This window comes from Brachyhypopomus gauderio, chromosome 15, assembly GCF_052324685.1.
Source record: "Brachyhypopomus gauderio isolate BG-103 chromosome 15, BGAUD_0.2, whole genome shotgun sequence".
Classification (NCBI taxonomy): Eukaryota; Metazoa; Chordata; class Actinopteri; order Gymnotiformes; family Hypopomidae; genus Brachyhypopomus; species Brachyhypopomus gauderio.
The window spans coordinates 21,042,316-21,058,561 of NC_135225.1; the positions used below are offsets into that span (position 1 = coordinate 21,042,316).

Here is a 16,246-nt window from a genome sequence, read left to right on the forward strand (position 1 = left end):
TCGTCAAAGAATGCTCCCTTAGCATCAATTACAGCATTGCAGACCTTTGGCATTCTAGCTGTTAATTTGCTGAGGTAATCTGGATAAATTTCACCCCATGCTTCCAGAAGCCGCTCCCACAAGTTTGATTTGGGTAATGGGCACTTTTTTCGTACCATACGGTCAAGCTGCTCCCACAACAGCTCAATGGGGTTGAGATCTGGTGACTGCGCTGGCCACTCCATTACCGATAAAACACCAGCTGCCTTCTTCTTCTCTAAATAGTTTGTGCATAATTTGGAGGTGTGCTTTGGGTCATTGTCCTGTTGGAGGATGAAATTGGCTCCAATCAAGCGCTGTCCACAGGGTATGGCATGGTGTTGCAAAATGGAGTGATAGCCTTACTTATTCAAAATCCCTTTTACCTTGTTCAAATCTCCCATTTTACCAGCACCAAAGCAACCCCAGACCATCACATTACCTCCACCATGTTTGACAGATGGTGTCAGGCACTCATCCAGCATCTTTTCAGTTGTTCTGCGTCTCACAAATGTTTGTCTGTGTGATCCAAACACCTCAAACTTTGATTCATCTGTCCATAACACTTTTTTCCAGTCTTCCTCTGTCCAATGTCTGTGTTCTTTTGCCCATATTAATCTTTTTCTTTTATTAGCCAGATATGGCTTTTTCTTTGCCACTCTGCCCTGAAGGCCAGCATCCCGGAGTCGCCTCTTCACTGTAGACGTTGACACTGGCGTTTTGCGGGTACTATTTAATGAAGCTGCCAGTTGAGGACCTGTGAGGCATCGATTTCTCAAACTGGAGACTCTAATGTACTTGTCTTCTTGCTCAGTTGTGCAGCGGGGCCTTCCACTTCTCCTTCTACTCTGGTTAGAGCCTGTCTTTGCTCTCCTCTGAAGGGAGTAGTACACACCATTGTAGGAAATCTTCAGTTTCTTGGCAATGTCTCGCATGGAATAGACTTCATTTCTCAGAACAAGAATAGACTGTTGAGTTTCAATTGAAAGTTGTCTTTTTCTGGCCATTTTGTGAGTTTAATCAAACCAACAATTGTAATGCTCCAGATTCTCATCTAGCTCAAAGGAAGGTCAGTTTTATAGCTTCTCTAATCAGCAAAACTGTTTTCAGCTGTGCTAACCTACTTGCACAAGGGTTTTCAAGGGTTTTCTAAATATCCAATAGCCTCCTTACAGAGTTAGCAAACACAATGTACCATTAGAACACTGGAGTGATGGTTGTTGGAAACGGGTCTCCATACATCTATGTAGATATTGCATTAAAAACCAGATGTTTACAGTTACAATAGTCATTTACCACATTAATAATGTATAGAGTGTATTTTTGATGCATTTAATGTTGAAATTAATTGAAAAAAATGAAAAAAACTGCTTTTCTTTCAAAAATAACATTTCTAAGTGACCCCAAACTTTTGAACGTTTTTTTGAACTTTTGAACGGTTTTTTACTAAACCAAAATTCTTGACCTTTGTACTTGACACAAAGGACAATATGAATGAAGCAGGGACATTTATACACACACTGAACACAGGGACATTTATACACACACACACACACACACACACACACACACACACACACACACACACACACACACACACACACACACACACACACACAAACACACACACAAACACACACACATAAACACATTGATGCCAGTTAACCTCGCATTCACACATTTGGAGTGTAGGAGGAAACCCACACAGAAACAGGGATAATATGCAAAAAGCACACGGGCAGCAGCTGGGCCAGTACCAACCACTGCACCACCTTGAAGATGGGCCAGTACCAACCACTGCACCACCGTGCCACCTGATGATGGGGCAGCTAGTGTGTTCACTTTAACACACCACATGTAGTACACACTACTCAATACTAATACAAAACAGTTCACTTAAATGCATGTACCAAATGGTGTTCTCATAGTTTTTTGTGTTAAAGGGGTTCTTTACACTGATTGTGGGGACCCACACTTTCAAGTGTTTTCCCTGCCTAAGCAGACTTTAGTTAATAGTTGGATAGTTAGCTAACATCCCAGCTCAGATGTGGTGGCAATAGGGAATACTTTAAACTGCAGTGGAACAGTGGGGCCCCACGACTAGAACTGAGAACCCCTGACCTAGGAGAGTTTTATGCATTAAGTTTTAATACTTAAAAGCTCTAGAGTCCCTCTAATGTCCTTGCTCTAACCACTGCGGTTGTCATCCTGAATAAAATATCTTCTTACTTACCTTCATAGGTCACCTTGCTTCTCTTTCCCCAATGACTTTAGAAAAGGGTGTAGGACCACAGATTTTCACTGTATCAGTTACCTCTGGAACTTACCTCTGCAGTAAACACTGTTGATACTGGTGTGATTATCCAGCAAAGACAACAGCAGCAACATGAAAGGACATTCTGGAGTGTTGTCTACACACTATGGGATGGCACATCTTTTTTTTGCAGTTCTAATTTGAGGTGTTTGGATACAGTAGGTGAAAAATGGGGCCGTTGATATTCTAGACAGATGATGTTGATTTATCAGATGATGAAGTGTCTCTTCTTTCCTCCAAATGGCAGAATTACAATAGAGGAGATGTCCTAGCTGAATGTGGACTGAATAGGGACAAATACTGACTGTACAACGGTACACAATGCCCTGCTTTGGTTAAATAAATGTTAAAATTCTATCAAAAGAAGTAAGAAATTAGAGGTATTTTCAAATTAAACCCTAATTGGTTTAAACTTGAAAAATTGCCCAGACCCACTTGGATATGTCAGCACTTGGATACATTTTTTTTCCATATTTTAGCAGTATAAAATACAAATATATATGTATGGAAAATATCTGTACTTGTTTCCTTGTCAGATGTTTCATTTTATTTATTTTGTTACAATTTACAGTATCCCATCACAACTTTAGTTAAATGTAACAGGTGATTTTTTGTTTCTGTATGTCTTTAGATTCCAATGGAAGAAGTTTTAACAAAGAAGGAACAAATTGCTGAAGCGCTAAGAAGTACTCAGTTGATGCTAACAAAACACAGTGACAAGTATGACTTTTTTTGTTTGGGCAAACATGGTTTATATTTTTTCTTTTCACTAGCTGTATTGATTACTACATTGGTCATGACCTGGTCCACATGTCATGGTCTGGTCCACATGTCATGACCTGGTCCACATGTCATGGTCTGGTCCACATGTCATGACCTGGTCCACATGTCATGGTCTGGTCCACATGTCATGACCTGGTCCACATGTCATGGTCTGTCACACACTAAATATTGGACTTTTTGTTTTCATCAGGATGACTGAAGAGGAAAAGCGTGAAACAAAAGAACAGCTGAAATCTCTCCATCAGGCGTACAGTGAACTCTCTAAGGAGAGTGAAGATCAGATGCCAGTGGCTGAACAGGTGATATGGTTGGACCACAACAGTAAAACCAATTTTCTGACTGTATATTGTGTTTCTCAGTCACTCTTATTGAATGACAGATGCATTATCTTCTCAATTGCTTGGCTAACCCATTCGATTCTTAGCGTATTTAGCATGGTATTGTATGTTTCACGTTCACACTAACCTTTTAAACTCACGCCTGTATGCACCCTGATAGTACAGAATTGTTCAAGCAGGTTTGAGGTGTCTTCTCCACATGATCACGAAGCAACATGGTAAACTGAGTATGCTGTAAACATTGCAGAGCATGAGTGTGTAATGCCGTGTGTCCTCGTTCACAACAAGCCCCAGGAGCTCTGCTTCACCCTTCAACATTTTCACCACATGAAAATAATGATCAGTGTGTTGTCTCTAACCTGCTTTGTTGTTTTGCAAGATAGTGAGTTTTCTGCCCACAGATGCATGACAACTTTTATTTCCACGCTACTTGCTGTTGAAATTCTGACTTGCACTGTTGCAAATGAACTATAACAGTCCATAGACTTGTGTAATGGGTGAGTACATGCTTGATATTATGTGATAAGGAACTTCTAGTACTGATATTTTCAGTGTACATGTTGTTTATGCACATTGATTTTTTTTGTTCCATTGCAGGAGTTCCAAGTCATTGAGGGTATTCTAGACGTGACAAATGGATCAATCCTGTCCGTGTGTCGCTCGGTGCAGAACGGTCTCATTGACCAAAGTACGGGACTCAGTCTCCTAGAAGCTCAGCTCATAACAACCGAACTCATCTTACCTGAATTTCACATGTGTCTGGACTTGGAGGATGCATTCAAGCATAACCTTGTGGATAAACCCATGTATAAACAACTGCAGAACCTGAATAAAGCCAAAAAGCTTATTCAGGATGCACGTTATGCATCTGAACCCTTACCGGTGGTAGCAGCACTGAAAGATGAGGCTATATCTGATCATGTGGCTATAAAGGTTATTGAGATACAGCTAGCAACTGGTGGGTTAAGACTCACATACACTGGAGATAGCTTAAGCCTAGAAAAGGCTTTCCAGTTTGGCCTTATTCCCCACTCTCTATATATACAAGTACTGGAAAGGCAGAATACATGGAAGGATTTGATCGACCCAAACACAGCTGAAAAAGTATCTCTCATTCAGCTTGTCCAGAGAAGCATTGTGCATGAAGAGTCAGGGCTCTGCCTGCTATCGGTGAAGTCTGGAAAAAATGGAACGATATCTTTAACATCTGGTAAAGAGATCAGCATCCTGAGGGCAGTGCATGAAGGTCTGATAGATCGAGGAACTATGCTCCGGCTGCTGAGTGCACAGCTGTTTGCAGGAGGCATAGCTGACCCTAAAACAAACCGTAAACTCACCGTTGAAGAGGCCCTGTCTGAAGGCCTTATTGATCAAGACACAGCTAGTGGAATTCTAAGCCACCAAGCCAATAATGGTGGCATTGTAAACCCTCACAGTGGGGATAGGCTGACATTTGATGAAGCTGTCCAGTGTGATTTAATGAGCTCCAAAAGTGCTCTGTTAGTTCTGGAGAGACAGAACACTTTTATGGGTCTTCTCTGGCCTCATTCAGGAGAAATTCTTACAGTATCAACATCTCTGCAGCATGAAATTATTACTGAAAAACTAGCTTCTGAACTACTGTGCAACAGGCATAAGATCGCAGGATTTTACATACCAGAAAACTCAGAGGTAGTTGACGTTGACTCTGCTACACAAGATGGTTTGATAGATACATGCACAAAGGAGTTGTTGAAAACGATAGAGATACCGGATATGTTCCCTGATGTAGATGAACTTAATGACAGGTTTTCTAACTGGCTGGTTATACGTGAGTTCCAAACTGAAGTCTCTCATAGATCCAGTGAAAGAATGGAAGTTGATGAAAACAGCATAAATGCCCCTTCTACCTCTGAAGCAAAGCAATTATTCATCTCGTATCTAATGATGAACAGTTATATGGATCCAAAATCAGGCCAGAGGCTTTTAATTTTTGACAGGCAGTTAAATAAAATGGCTAAAGTTGTGCTGGAAATGCCAGGAGTAGAAGACACTGAAATGAAAGACCCTTCAAATGTTATAAGTGATTATTCATTTTTGGATGAGAACATTCTTGAAGATGTGCACGAGTATCAAATTTCACACAATAGTGATATGGAAATTTTGCGTATTGACAGCCCCCTACCAGAAGAGAATGATCCACAGGTCTCGACACAGTGTGCTGATGTGCGTATAAAATCTCCAGCCACTGGATCTGACAATGTTTCCTCACAGTCAAGTAGTATATTTAACACTTTCTTAGATAATAAAGCTTCAATCAGTGAGATTGAAACAAATAAAAATACCCTACAGGAAAGTATGATTATATGCAGTAAGTACAACACAAATGATACTGTTAATCCATTGGCTCAACCTTCTATAGCAATGCCGATGTTACAACCATTTTGTTCTGAATATGCCACTGAAACAAGCCTGCACCATGAACATGTGTATCACACAGGAAAATCAGACCAGACTGATGACAAATACCACACCTGCTGCTGTGTAATGTCCAGTCAAAAACCAAAAACCACTGAGATAACATCTAAACATCCATGCTCTGAAGGTTTGTGGAATGACCCCAATGCAAGAGCCGATGCCATTCATCTTCTGAAGGCCCAGTTAGAAGAGGGAGGGATTGTAGATGTCACATCTGGAACACGGTATGACCTCAATGCTGCTCTTGAAAAGGGTCTCATTGATGAAGAGATTGTATTGGAAGTACTCACACTGCAGCTTCAACAGCAAGATACAGAAGGAAACAAGTCAGTCACTTCTTCAGTACTGAAACAAGCCATGTCACAAGGCTTCATATCATCTCAGGTGGCCTTACAGATAATGGAGCAACAGAACATTCTGGGTGGATTCAGTGATTCCGAAAAATGTATCAGCACTACTGAGGCCTGGGAACCAGATCTAATTACCAATGACATTGTCTGCAGTGTTCCTGACTCTGAGCCAATCTGGAAGGCAATCGTTGATCCAGAGGAAAAGTGTGTCTGCGGTGTCTCTGATATCCAGTCCCTGGGCATGTTGGAAGATGAGGAAGAGGTAGAAGTTGACAATCTGTTACAAAAAGAACATGATAAAAATATAGACATTCTCATGGTGGATCCAACAGATGAGAAGTTTGGTAAAACATTGCCAAGTACTGAAACTGCAGTAAAGAAAATAATAGAAACCACTAATTTATCAGAAAACAAAAACCAACCAGCCAGTAGTCTACACTCATCAATTTGTGTTGACTCAAGGACAGAGAACAGCATTGACCAAGCTGACCCTACCCATGTCCCACATGGTTTCATGAATCTGAATCTTGAAATTAGTCTGGATACCAAATACGAAGCACAAAGGAATTCCACAACAGAGGGGAATGTGAAGCAGAAAGAGAATGATGAATTTTCTTTGAATGTCACCACTGATGCATTTTCATCTTTACCTAGTGTTAGGGGTGTTGCATACAGTGAGGCAACAGCAAACCACATGGGGGCCCCTGTTCAGAGTGATTCTGGCATATCTTGTTCTTCACAAAGTGACATTTATTCTGATGAAAGGAGATCAGAAATTTCAACTACTGTGGGACAGCAGCACTGTGCATTGAATGAGTCACAGCAAACAAGAAGCATATTCGTCAAAGATGGTTCTACTGATGGCTTAAATACTCTAGAAACAGGACATGAAGATGTCGAAACACTAACAGATCATCAGCCATCATTATCTTCATCAGCAAATCAGCAAAGAGCTGAAGAGAAAAATATTGTGGATGTCTTTCCAAGTGGGAATAATCTTCAGGAAGAGAATACTTTGTCCCAGTCATCAAATTATTTCAAATTTGGTCAAACAAATTTGAGCAGAGGAGAATCTGATCAGTGTACAGTTGAAGAGATCAATGTTAATCTAGAAGATCCTGAATATGACTGTGAGACAGACTCAGCTGAGAACTCAGAAACCCATTATGCAGAGTCCAAATCCTGTTACATTGGTGCCTGTATTGACACTAACACTTGGCATGATTGTGGCACTGCTGTCGATTTCAATACCTCTGGATCTGTAGGCATGTCTCATACTTACGCCCGAGATGCTACAAAAACAATATCATCTTTGACGTTCCTGCCAGATGTAACACTTAATAATACATTAAGTGAAGATTCATTGAGTGGAGATTCCCATAATGGGCAGCAGATATCTAAGCAAGGAGGATTACCTAACGACTCTGACACGCAGGCCAAGGAAACATCTGAGACAGACATTGACTCCAGACTGAAAACATCTCATTCTTTCACTACCAATAACATATATAATATGACAAGCTCACAAACTGACTCAGATAAAACCATAGAAGCATCAGTATTTACTCCTCTTTATCAGGTGGGACAACAAGCATCAAAATCTGCAATATTACAATCTAAAACTGTTTTGCCAGATTCATCAGACAAAGCCCTGCTGGACTGTATTACATCCCAAGTCGAAAATGAACAGCCACACTGTGGAGATGATTTATGTACTACACCTTCAAGAACAAAAAGGGAAATAACATTTTCAGCTTTAAACTCTAACAATGATTTAAGTACTGACAATGAACTGCTCAAGACTGAGATGGATGGAGCTGCTATGAATGAGATTAGTAAAAACCAAAGTGAGGTCACTGACAACACTGCAAAGACCATACAGCAAGTCTCACTATCTGCCTCAAATCGTAACAGTTTACCCCAGGACCTGGCTGGTCACACAGATCAAGATCTAAGCCAGGGAGGCATCAACGCTGAGGGAACGAACCCGAGATTGAGAGAGTTGAGTCCAGAACAAGAGCAGTGCCCATCGAACGCAGGTGACCATAGACCTCCAGAGTTCACGCAGTCACAGAATCAGAATGTGGAGGTGATACAGGGGAAACCTATAGGCAGAGACCCAGAGGGTTTCAAAGAAATGTGTGGGAGCATAAGTCCTCTGGTGGAAGCTACTTTTGGTGGAGATGAAGACCCACATATGGAAATAATTGAAAGTCAAGTCAAAATTGTTTATGGTGAAGATGTCTTTCAGGAAGCTTTATCTGAACAACAACCACATGAGGCATTTGTCTCATCGACAGAGGAAAAGAAGACTGTTGAAGTCAGACCCAAAGTGAGTATATTTTTACAAAAGGTATATTTTGATGAATGCCTAGACTCTAGAATAGAAAAGAACAGCTTTACTATCACTTACAGTATGGCCTGATTCCCAACTCTCTGTTTTGTATGAACAATGAAATATTTTGAGAAATAAAGATAGGATAAGTACGCTTTCTTATTTAAATATGTTCTAGATGTTTTCAACCCAACATTACTTGGAATCTGTTGGCAAACTTCAGGACCACCATGATACTCTAGAAGATATTAGGAACAACCTATTGACCCGACATATTTTGACTAATAGCACTGAGGGTTTACAGTGTCAGCTGGAAGATGCTCAGGTTTGAACACCACTTCAATGTAGCACTTCTTATCATGATAGCACAATCTTAAATGCTTTTTTGCTTATTTCTTCAGTGTTTCTCTTGCTGCTTTGGTCTCTGCCTTTTTTCACCCATCTGTGTTAACTGATCACAGTCATTTTCTCTCTAGTCTATAGAGGCACAGCTTTCTGCTTTTTCTGCCAAGTTAACCTTAGATATGGAGCTTGCTGAGCAGCTTCTAAAGGCTGCAAATAAACTAATCCCCACACAAATCCATCGAGATTTGGAGGCAGTCTTTGCAGATTTGCAAAACGTTTTCACAGATGTTTGCCAATTATCAGCTGAGAGAAATAATGCAATTCTTCAGGCCATTGACACTGTAAAGGTTAGTGCTGAAGAAACTAGGCTGTTGCTTTATTAAAGGATTAGAAGAAGTAGCTATAAAGTGTTAATATAACTGATATTGATAGTGAGGTTAGAATTTATGCATCTATATGTGTTTTAGACCAATTTGGAGTCCACTTACCAAGATCTTCTCAGCTCACTTGATAAGCTGTCGTCTTGTATTGAAGATAATTATGGGATGGTATGTAAACTTGAAATGATGAACACTGATGACCTGGAGACAGCTAAATACAAGATTCAGCAAAATAAGGTACCACATTTTAAACCACAAATTTTATTTTTGTCATATGCAAAGTGCCTAAATATTTATTTTGTCAGTAGCCATATACCTAGCTTGGAAATGACTGGAAAATGGATTGAGATTTATTAGTTTTACTTAACATTGAATGCAAAAATACTGAAATTAAAACCATAAAAATGTAGGTGTGACTGTTTCTTCAAATTAATCAGGACCTAGAGAAGATCTTAACTGGAACCCGACAGGATCTGGAGGATGTAGCTTTCAATATCCAGTACTTCATATCTGAGCACACACAGTTCCTGAGTCCAGCCCAAAACAGACAGTTGCTGAAGTCTCTCAGTGCCACTCAGAGGACCTTCAAAGAACTTATGGAGCGTGTATTTACTCAGAGGCACACACTGGACCTCCAGCTGCAGATACGTGAGGATGAGAGTCGTCAGCAGGTCTGGACGATGCATCTCAGTGGGATTTACTGAAAATGCATTCAGTTGTTTTGCAGTGTTGTGGACATGTAATGCTTTTAGACCTGTTTTATAGGTTTGCTAACCTTCATGTTATCTTCATGTTTGATTGTTAATAGAAAATGTTTCACCATTAGTTGCAAACTAAAGTTGATCAAAATGACCAGCTGTCACATTTCTGCATGATTTCCTTAACACCACAAGCCTATTGCTTGATCACAATTTAAGATCCTATTTTGTGATCGTGTTTGCATTTTTCCAGGCTCCAAGAAACCACTGAGCTCTTACTCCAGAGGACCAAAGCTTTGCACTGTGCATCTTATATGGAATGCTGTTCTACAAGTCAACACTAACACAGCCAAAAAAACATTTTCTTTTGTCTGTCACTTTTATCAAACCGAAAAAATCCTGTGACTGGCTAGCATGTTTACAGCATACTCTGTTGCATTGTCCATGTGTGATCTGGTATGTTGAAGTGGAAAGCTTTTTAAGTGGCAAAGACTTTCTATTAAACATGTCTTTTTGTGCTAGACTGCTGTGGACAAGCAGAAGGAGTTTGCAGCCAAGCTGCAAGAGCTGTGTGATGACCTCACGCAGACTGAGAACCGTCTCATTGGCCATCAGCAGCAGTCCAGCAGTGCGGGGAAGAGCGTGGGGGATCTCCAGCAGTACCAGCAGGAGCACCAGGTACACACGTAGGTGCCGTCATCATGATGGTTTACTGAGGAGCACCACCGTTAAGTGTAAACCATGATCTCCACTGACCCACCAGGCCTTGCAGAAAGATATCCAGGCTAATGTGAGTGCCTTGAATGAAGTCATCAGTAGCACTAAGAAGTTCCTGGAGGAGAACCGGGGCAAGCTCACACCAGAACAGGTCGCTGCCATTGAGCTCAAGTTGGAAGAGGCTAAGAGCAAGGCTAATATGCTTAACGCCAGAGCAGAAGAGACCAGGAAAGATCTGGAGAAGGTTGTCACTACTGCTATCAGACAGGAGACAGAGAAGGTCTGAGTGCTTTAACTTTTGCATTGAAATTCTGCCAACCTTTCACATAGAGATAAAACTATAATGTCAGTTGATAATGAAAATAAATGTTTCTAATTTTCTGAACATAGGTTGTTATTGTTTATTCAAAACATGTTAGGTGCTGTCTTGTTTGAGTGGACTGCCTCTAATTGTCTTTAGGTTGCTGCAGTGGAACAGCTTGAAGAGAGCAAAAACAAGATTGAGGTTCTCTTAGACTGGATATCCAACATCGGGAAAGAGAAAGAGATGGGAGGAACGCAGAAGGACCAGCTGACCCAACAGAATGGAAACACACAAGTAGACACCCTAACAAAAAGTATAATTGGACAGGAAGATGATCCTAATGGTAATGCAATGAACACCACAGACAGTAGCCCTGAGTTTTCTGGTAAAAGTGAGGACAGCAAAGCACTGGATCTAGACCAGCAGTATGAGAGGGTCAAGGCAAGTAGACAAACTTCAACAGAAGCATGGTTCACAGTATGGAATAACTATTCCTCAACAGAATAACTGTAGAATTTCTGGAAGGTATCATTATGTTTCTGTACAAAAAGATGTAACCTTGCATAACCGGTTCACCCTGCAGGCTCACCACCATGAGATCCTCTCCCAGCAGCAGGACCTGATCATTGCCACCCAGTCAGCCCAGGCTTTGCTGGACAAGCAGGCAGAGGTGCTCTCTCCTGCCGAGAAAGAGCAGCTCCAGAGGGACATCCAGGAGCTGAGGAGACGCTACGAGGCCTCGCTCACCCAGGCCGAGCAGCAGGTGAAGCAGGTTCAGAGCGTCCAGGAGGAGCTGCGTAAATTCCAGGGCGACTGCGGTGAGTTCGACGTCTGGCTCCGGCAAGCCCAGGAGCAGGTGGAGGAGCTGGGTTCTCCGGCCAGCCACGTAGATGTTCTGGAAGACAGGCTCCAGAAGCAGAAGAGCTTTTACGAGGATGTGATCTCCCACAAGGGAGACTTGCGCTTCATCACCATTTCAGGACAGAAGGTGCTGGACGTGGCCGAAGCCTGCGGTCATAGGGAGGCCGGGGAGAAAGAGGTAGTGCCTGAGGTAGACACCTCGGGAATGTGTGCTGCAGTCAAGGAGCAGATGGACTCTGCCGCAGCTCGCTACAAAGATCTGCACATACAGGTAACTGTGCTTGCAAAAACGTTGTGTGCATTTTATCTTCACATGTAAATGTCTTCATATGCAGGTTTGAGGTCTTGATCTGTATGTTTGAGGCCTTGGTTACCAAAGTGTTACAGTTTCATCAGCTTTATAGCTGTCTCGAACTATAAAGAACTTGTTAATAGGATCAGGTGTGTTAATGTATGCATACAGGATTCTTACACTTACATTACATGCTTTACTGGTCTTACATAAAAGACCAGTAACGTTTGACCTGGTACTTCACAGCTTTAACCAACAGATGGCGACATTTCAGTTGAAATAAATGACAAATGATATATGACAGCACGCCCAAACACATAAGTCCCAGTTTATGAGCTTTATTAATATCTTTCTACTGTATTGTCAAATGTTGTCATTGGTAATCACTTTACATTCATGCTAGTCTATTTAACTTGACTTAAGCGTATATCTATTCTAGTTATTTATTTGACCTTTCTACTTTTAATCTTTCCTCTGCCTTCTACATTGTGCAAAAGGCATGTGATGTCTTATGAGCAGGAGTGGGAGTTTGAGAGGGGAACACACGGATCTGGATTTCAGATATTTGGTTATGTGCAAGAAGGGGGCGGGGACTGAGAGATATAAATAGACCAGACCAGTGGTACCATTATGCCTGTTCTCTGCTTATGAAAGATTAAAAAAAGAACTGTCCTTATAATGTTTTCAGTGCAACCAGCTTGGAAACAATCTCAAGTCTGTGGTTGAGAAGTATAAGAAGTATGAAGATTCAAGTCATGGCCTCTTGACTTGGCTGGATGATTCTGAAGCAGAGGCTAGGAGACAACAACATGAGGCCATAGCTGCAGACCCCCAGACACTCCAGAGGCAGCTGGAAGAGACCAAGGCACGAGATACACGCAGCTACATCGGCACAGTCAAAACATTTCCTAACACAGACGGCAGCGAGCGGCCAAGTTGTTCTCACACTCCCTGTTCAGAATTTTGTTCAAGTTTCTAAGCTCCAGCAGCACTGGGAAGTTATTACTCTGTCAACCAGCCACTCCATATACAGTGTTTCCATTCGGTGTAAAAAAAAAAAAAAAAACAGATCTTTTTATAGGTCCTTTAGAACACGGAGCGTGACAGATACGAATAGCTTAGCACAGTTTTGAAGACATGGGTCACTGCCGTGGGCTGCCAGCCTGAGTAAATGCTGATTGATTATCATTAAATAAATTACTGCACTTCCTCTCCTGCGGCATCCTGTTCACAAATGGCCAGCAGCTCAATCTGATGCTCCGATCAACTTCTGTAGACCTATAACAAGTCTATGGAAGGATGCTGAGAGACATTCACTTGTCTAATATTGTGTTTGCTTGTTTTTTTAGCTCCTATAACCAGCCAATAAAGGAGCATTGTTTGAAATTGATCCATAGTCACCTCATTTAGTGACAACAAGTCTCTTTTACAATTTCCCTTTTTTGTTACCAATTTTTATTATAGTAGTGAGGTTTAGAGATTTAGTGACCCTATTGCTCTACAAAACTCCAAAATACTGGTACTAACAGACAGTCATGTTACTCAGGCTCTTCAAGGGCAGACCACTGGCCGACAGGCCTCTGTGGAGACGCTTCGCAAAGCAGCGGATGCTCTCATAGCCGCGGAAGGAGACCTGCTGACCAATAAGGACGGAATTCAGGAAGCAGTGGGTGAGTCAAAATCACCTTGAACTGTATCAGTCTAGATTTAAATACATTGCATTGTAATAAGGCCCAGGGATTGGACCATGGTTGTAATGTGCATAATATGATAATAGTAGTCAGCCTGTATATTCTTTCTCATCGAATATAATTATCTGTTTCCAGATGACATTGTGGAAAGATATGATAACTTATCCAAATCGGTGAGCGACCGTAATGAGAAGCTACAGGTGACACTGACGCGCTCACTGAGTGTGCAAGACGGCCTGGATGAGATGATGAACTGGATGGAGAAGGTGGAGGAAAAACTCGGGGAGGAAGCTCAAGTGCCCCTAGACTCCACCACCATCGCAGATGCCCTCAGTAAAGAGGCAGTATGTGACCTTTCACCACAGCCTGTGTGTGTTTTGTTTCCAAACTTTTAGTCACCAGTGATTTAAATAAAACATGTTTTGAAGTACATTTTCTGGATGTTTTGTCTAGAATTTTCTAGATGGTTCCTTGATTTGCCAGAACAGCATGACCAAAATGACTAAGCTGATAGCCATAAATTAGCATTATTATTAGTAAATTGCTAAGGTGGCTATTAAAGAAAGCTGGTTGCCATAGATTAACAGGAACCCACAAAGAATACATGTTCTTCTCATTACCAGGCCCTGGAGCAGGACCTGAGCAGCAGGCAGAGCAGCATGTCCACCATGAAGGCCAAGCTGGAGAAGTTTGTGGAGAAGGCGGACCCAGCAGCAGCTACTCTCCTCCAGGCCAAGATGGCGGGCCTGGCCCAACGGTTTTCAGACGCCTGCGAGAAGCACAGGCTGAAGATCTCACACATGGAGCAGCTGAAGGAGAAAGTGGAGCAGTTTGAGAAGACCTCTGAGAAGGTGCAGCAGTTCGTGACGAAGCGGTCACAAGACCTTTCCGAGACCGACGGACCTGGCAAAAATGTAAACGAGCTCTCCCAGCTTGTGCAGGTATTCTCCAAACGTTTCGCTCAAGAAACAGTTTTTTCCAATATACTGTCACAGACAATGTAGCCACTGTTTACAATAACATATTCCAAATCTATATTTGTAGGACACAAATGCGGAGTTGGATGAACATGCAAAAGACATGGAAACACTGCAGATGCTGTCAAAAGAGCTCTGTAGGCTAGGTGCAGAAGGAAGCATGGCTGCTATTCAGGGCAAGATGGCCAACCTCTCAAACACATTCAATGCTTTTAAAGATACAGTTCAAGAAAAGTAAGTGTTTTTCTTCCTGTTGTTATCTTTGCAGGGTGCAGTAGTCTACCCAAATCATATAATGATAGGCCTGTTTGCTTACAATGTTTAATTTTTGTTTGTCTTAGAAATATAGTTTTATTAGAAGATACATTTTAATATAAATTTAGTTAGATGAAACTATCCTGAAATATAGAATATAGTATTGAATATACAAAAATAACAGGACAAAGGCCACCTTCATATTTGGCATCATTAGCAGAGATACTGCTGTGTCATGAGAATATAACAGCATGATGTCTGAATCCTGTGTACGATGCAGAGTGCAGGAGGTTTCCTCTTGCCAGGACCAGCTGGGCGAGTTCAGAGCAGCCACAGGGGTGCTAATGAAGTGGCTACAGGAGACAAAAGAGAAAGTGCCTGTGGGTCAGCCCAACTGCAACGAACAAGGGCTGGGAAAAGACTTGCAGAAAGTCAACGTTAGTGAAATCCCTTACGTCTGTTTTGCTTCACACTGTCAACCTTGTTAGACAAATGCATAGTCGTAGTGGAATACGTAAAAGAAATAAAACATTTGAGCTCAATTACATACACGAGAGAGATTTTTTGAACCAGTTCTCAAATATGTCAGCTGCCTCCCCTTTTTTGCAGCTAAGACAAGCGCTCATAGTAGTGCTGGCAAATGTTTGGCAGCATATTTAGCATTTTTTGGTGTGTAAAGTGTTTTCTGAACTGGAATTTTCTCTCCACAGGGATTGCTGGAAGAATGGGCGGCTAAGGCCCCTGCTGTCCAAGACATAAATAGCAAAGGGTCTGCACTGTGTAGCCTAATCAGTGTTTTGACATCCCCAGCCAAAGCCAAAATGCATCACAAATCAGGTATTGCCAGGGAGTATTTTTAGGAGTTTACAAGCACTCTTATTGCACGTTTTTGTCCAACACGGTCACATTAGGCAACTTATCCAGTATGATCTCAGACAGATGGAATATAACAGTTATTTTCTGGCCTAGGATCAGTAGTCACCAATGGCTCGGGTCCAGGAGACCACGCCTACCTGACAAACAAAGGTGAAAGTTCACATTGTTTGACTTTGTTACTTACATGACCCAGCTGTTTACAGTGTGCTATGGGTTGTTGAAGTGAAGATGATGACAGGATTCTGTCTGGTCCTT

The 16,246-nt window shown here is 41.7% G+C and overlaps 1 protein-coding gene across 18 annotated transcripts in view; it reads left to right on the forward strand.

Moving 5' to 3' along the window:
- dst (dystonin) overlaps positions 1-16,246 on the forward strand; it is a 115,172-nt gene that overhangs the window by 61,102 nt on the left and 37,824 nt on the right. For 17 of the 18 annotated variants that reach the window (XM_076974214.1, XM_076974219.1, XM_076974206.1 and 14 more), the window contains 19 exons: positions 2,964-3,052; positions 3,306-3,414; positions 4,051-8,592; positions 8,774-8,920; positions 9,072-9,287; positions 9,408-9,557; positions 9,758-9,991; positions 10,541-10,696; positions 10,782-11,015; positions 11,196-11,480; positions 11,623-12,171; positions 12,881-13,057; positions 13,739-13,862; positions 14,019-14,227; positions 14,507-14,824; positions 14,928-15,094; positions 15,396-15,552; positions 15,826-15,952; positions 16,085-16,141. In XM_076974214.1, coding sequence (XP_076830329.1) covers positions 2,964-3,052; positions 3,306-3,414; positions 4,051-8,592; positions 8,774-8,920; positions 9,072-9,287; positions 9,408-9,557; positions 9,758-9,991; positions 10,541-10,696; positions 10,782-11,015; positions 11,196-11,480; positions 11,623-12,171; positions 12,881-13,057; positions 13,739-13,862; positions 14,019-14,227; positions 14,507-14,824; positions 14,928-15,094; positions 15,396-15,552; positions 15,826-15,952; positions 16,085-16,141 — 8,047 coding nt within the window. The remainder of the gene's footprint in view (positions 1-2,963; positions 3,053-3,305; positions 3,415-4,050; positions 8,593-8,773; positions 8,921-9,071; positions 9,288-9,407; positions 9,558-9,757; positions 9,992-10,540; positions 10,697-10,781; positions 11,016-11,195; positions 11,481-11,622; positions 12,172-12,880; positions 13,058-13,738; positions 13,863-14,018; positions 14,228-14,506; positions 14,825-14,927; positions 15,095-15,395; positions 15,553-15,825; positions 15,953-16,084; positions 16,142-16,246) is intronic. The other variant, XM_076974216.1, reaches the window with a different exon arrangement.